At 37.7% G+C, this 911-nt stretch overlaps 1 protein-coding gene across 2 annotated transcripts in view; it reads right to left on the bottom strand.

The window, feature by feature from the left end:
* LOC116686544 (dapper homolog 3) overlaps nt 1-911 on the bottom strand; it is a 49,817-nt gene that overhangs the window by 4,925 nt on the left and 43,981 nt on the right. For both annotated transcript variants that reach the window (XM_032511556.1, XM_032511557.1), the window contains one exon: nt 740-866. In XM_032511556.1, the coding sequence (XP_032367447.1) occupies nt 740-866 (127 nt within the window). The remainder of the gene's footprint in view (nt 1-739; nt 867-911) is intronic.

Genomic DNA, 911 nt, shown 5'->3' with positions numbered 1-911 from the left:
TTCAAAACCACTTCAATTTTTTTCTCCAAATGCTATAAAATTGAATAAGACACCCCAAAATTAATGAAAGAAGAGATTTGCCAAAGAGCATTGTGTGGAATCAGTCATGTTATTTTGAGTAAGTAAAAAGAACATTGATATAAGAAAAAGGGTCAATTTGAACCGAGGACAACATGAGGGTTGAATAGTTTGATTGGTGGTCTCCATAAATGCAGATCAGATTGGCTGATCAGATGACGCACTACTCGTGAGAAAAATTGTTGCTATTACCGAAAAAGTGTCTGCAGTGATTGAAAGGACATTTTTTAAATTTTGAGCTAGGACAAAAAGCAAAACAATTACTGATATATCCTCTAAACATGTGTGACTGTTCCGTCATGGCTGCTATTTTCAGTTCTTCTTTTCAGAGCTGTTTAAGGTGTGTTCCTAACAGAGGAAGTAGAATGTTGACCGTTTCCTGTCAATAAAAGTAAACAGTTGACAATACACAATACATTATCTTCTGTTAATTTTAATACACATACATTGTTGTTAAGACTATTAAAATGAATATATGATAAATATATGCAATGATAAACAGAAGGCTTCAAATAGACCCAGTGATCGGTATCAACCAATACTGCTTCCAGCAATCAGTGATCCGCCCCAAAAACCCTGATCGGAGCACCCCTTATTAAAGAGGTTTACATGGTGTCCAACTGAGTTTTTTGTTTGGGAGAAGCAGAGGTGATTATGTTACCTGAAATGAGTTGGCTGTCCTTTAGATCTGGGGAATCTGTTGATTGGACCTTAGTGTTCGCCTTGAGCTCTGCCACCTGCTGTTCTAAAGATGTCTTTATACCCCAGGGCGTGCACTGGAGACTGCACTGAAACACACAATATACACACACACACACACACACACACACACA

Source organism: Etheostoma spectabile, unplaced genomic scaffold (assembly GCF_008692095.1).
Source record: "Etheostoma spectabile isolate EspeVRDwgs_2016 unplaced genomic scaffold, UIUC_Espe_1.0 scaffold393, whole genome shotgun sequence".
NCBI classification, from domain to species: domain Eukaryota; kingdom Metazoa; phylum Chordata; class Actinopteri; order Perciformes; family Percidae; genus Etheostoma; species Etheostoma spectabile.
Note: the sequence above shows the minus strand (reverse complement) of the source record. Positions and strands in the feature narration are given on the sequence as shown.